Source organism: Alosa pseudoharengus, unplaced genomic scaffold (assembly GCF_046254945.1).
Source record: "Alosa pseudoharengus isolate Yale_2024_CS ecotype anadromous, Long Island Sound unplaced genomic scaffold, YU_APseudo_1.1 YU_APseudo_1.1_scf_1, whole genome shotgun sequence".
NCBI classification, from domain to species: Eukaryota; Metazoa; Chordata; class Actinopteri; order Clupeiformes; family Clupeidae; genus Alosa; species Alosa pseudoharengus.
The window spans coordinates 37,831,254-37,833,753 of NW_027468564.1; the positions used below are offsets into that span (position 1 = coordinate 37,831,254).

The 2,500-nt window shown below is 43.2% G+C and overlaps 1 protein-coding gene across 1 annotated transcript in view; it reads left to right on the plus strand.

The window, feature by feature from the left end:
• LOC143118668 (3',5'-cyclic-AMP phosphodiesterase 4C-like) overlaps positions 1-2,500 on the plus strand; it is a 23,957-nt gene that overhangs the window by 10,042 nt on the left and 11,415 nt on the right. The window contains exon 3 of the mRNA XM_076279722.1: positions 1,398-1,583. Within this exon, the coding sequence (XP_076135837.1) occupies positions 1,398-1,583 (186 nt within the window). The remainder of the gene's footprint in view (positions 1-1,397; positions 1,584-2,500) is intronic.

Below are 2,500 nucleotides of genomic sequence, written 5' to 3' on the forward strand. Positions count from 1 at the left end.
TGATATTAATGAGTCAGAGTGCTCCGTGGAATGGGATTTTGGGGAGAACGAGTGGAACAGCAAGAGAGGGATAGAAAGAGAGAGCGAGTGAGTGGAGAGAGGGATGGAAGGAGAGAGGGAGGAATTTTGGTTAATAATTCATTTGGAGAGATATTCTCAGTTCTGTCCCATTCCTCATCTTCTTATAGTTCTATCTATCTTTCTCACTTTCGCTCTGAGTCTCTCATTTGCTCACCCTCTCTTTCAGAGTACTTTTCCATCCCTCCCCCATCCACTCTTCATGTCCCGTCATCTCTCACCTTCTCTCTCTCTCTCTCCCTCTCTCATCCCTCTCTCTCATATCTCTCTCTCACACACACACACTCTTTCTCTCCCTCTCTCATCCCTCTCTCTCACATATCTCTCTCTCTCTCTCACATATCTCTCTCTCTCTCACACACACACACACACTCTTTCTCTCCCTCTCTCTCACATACTCCCTCTCTCCTCTTTTATCCTTATTTTTCCTCTATCTTCCTCTCCATCTCTCTCTTCCTCATCTCTTCTCTCTGTGTCCCAGTAAGAGGGGGAATGGGACCTGGTGTCTGGTGTGGAGCCAGTGGACTGGGAGGATGTAGAGGCTGATGTCATCACAGCTGATACTGATGCTGCTGCTCTGTCTTGGGCTTTCCTTTGTTTGTTTGTTTGTTTATTTCCTTAAGAAACAAACATACCACCCCCATCCTCTTTAAATGAGACACAGTTAGGAAACAAGGGTTGAAGATAGCCACAGACCCAACCCATGTCCTAAACACAGAGTATGTGCTGATGCCTCTTGGAAGAAGATACCGACTACCATCATGTAGGCTAAATAGATTCAAGTTCTACCTGCTACCGCTATCAATTAAGCTACTTAATGGTGAATAGGGCAATAACTGGTAGGTCAACGTAATTTTATACTATTTATTGGATGAGCTGCGTGTGTTTGTGTCTGTGTGTGGGTGGAGGGGGCGGGGGGTGGGGGCATGTGTGTGTGTGTGTGTGTACCGTATGGAACCGTATAGAAGTAGCACTCACTGCTGCACTGTCCTTATTGCACTCTGCCTTGATTGTTTCCCTTGTTGGGAGTCGCTTTGGGTTAAAAAGTGTCAGCCAAATGTAATGTATAACAGATAATATATGTGGATATCTTCCCCTGTCTCTCTGTCTCTCCTCTCCTCTCCTCCCTCTGTGTCTCTCTCTGTCTCTCCTCTCTCTCTGTGTCTCTATCTGTCTCTCCTCTCCTCTCTCTCTGTGTCTCTATCTGTCTCTCCTCTCCTCTCTCTCTGTGTCTCTATCTGTCTCTCCTCTCCTCTCTCTCTGTCTCTCCTCTCCTCTCTCTCTGTGTCTCTATCTGTCTCTCCTCTCCTCTGTGTTAGTTTGGAGCTAGAGAATGGCGTGTCTCCGGGCCGGACTCCGTTGGACTCGCAGGCGAGTCCAGGCGTGACGCTGCACCCGTCCTTCCCCAGCGGCCAGCGTCGCGAGTCCTTCCTCTACCGCTCCGACTCCGACTACGACATGTCCCCCAAAACCGTCTCCCGCAACTCCTCCATCGCCAGCGAAGGGTGGGTGGAGAGAAACGGATGCTTTTTCTCTTCTTTCTCACTCCCTCTCTCTCTCTGTCTTTCTTTTTCTCTCCTTTCTCACTATCTCTCTCTCTGTCTGTCTTTGTCTCTCCTTTCTCACTCCCTCTCTCTCTCTGTCTTTCTTTGTCCTTCCCAGAAACGCGCTCGACGGTCACGACGTGGTTCTGTTTGTTGGTGTCTCTTTCTCTCAATCTCTCCGTCTGATTCTGTTTTTTCTCTCTGTAATTACATCTGGCTGTGTTTATCTTCTCTCTCTCTCTCTCTATCTCTCCCTCTCTCTTCCTCTCTCTCTCTCTCTGCTTTTTCTATCCACAGTTCTTTCATGTCTCTTTATCTCTGTGCCGCTGTGGATGATTCCAAGATGGAAGATCTGTTCTTTTGTCACGTTATCTTTTCTCCTTTTCTTCCCTCAGTCTAATTAAACCCAACTCTACTTAACTATTGTAATTAATCACAATTACTAATTAAACCCAACTCTACTTAACTATTGTAATTAATCACAATTACTAATTAAACCCAACTCTACTTAACTATTGTAATTAATCACAATTACTAATTAAACCCAACTCTACTTAACTATTGTAATTAATCACAATTACTAATTAAACCCAACTCTACTTAACTATTGTAATTAATCACAATTACTAATTAAATCCAACTCTACTTAACTATTGTAATTAATCACAATTACTAATTACTAATTAAACCCAACTCTACTTAACTATTGTAATTAATCACAATTACTAATTAAACCCAACTCTACTTAACTATTGTAATTAATCACAATTACTAATTAAACCCAACTCTACTTAACTATTGTAATTAATCACAATTACTAATTACTAATTAAACCCAACTCTACTTAACTATTGTAATTAATCACTAACTACTGTGTA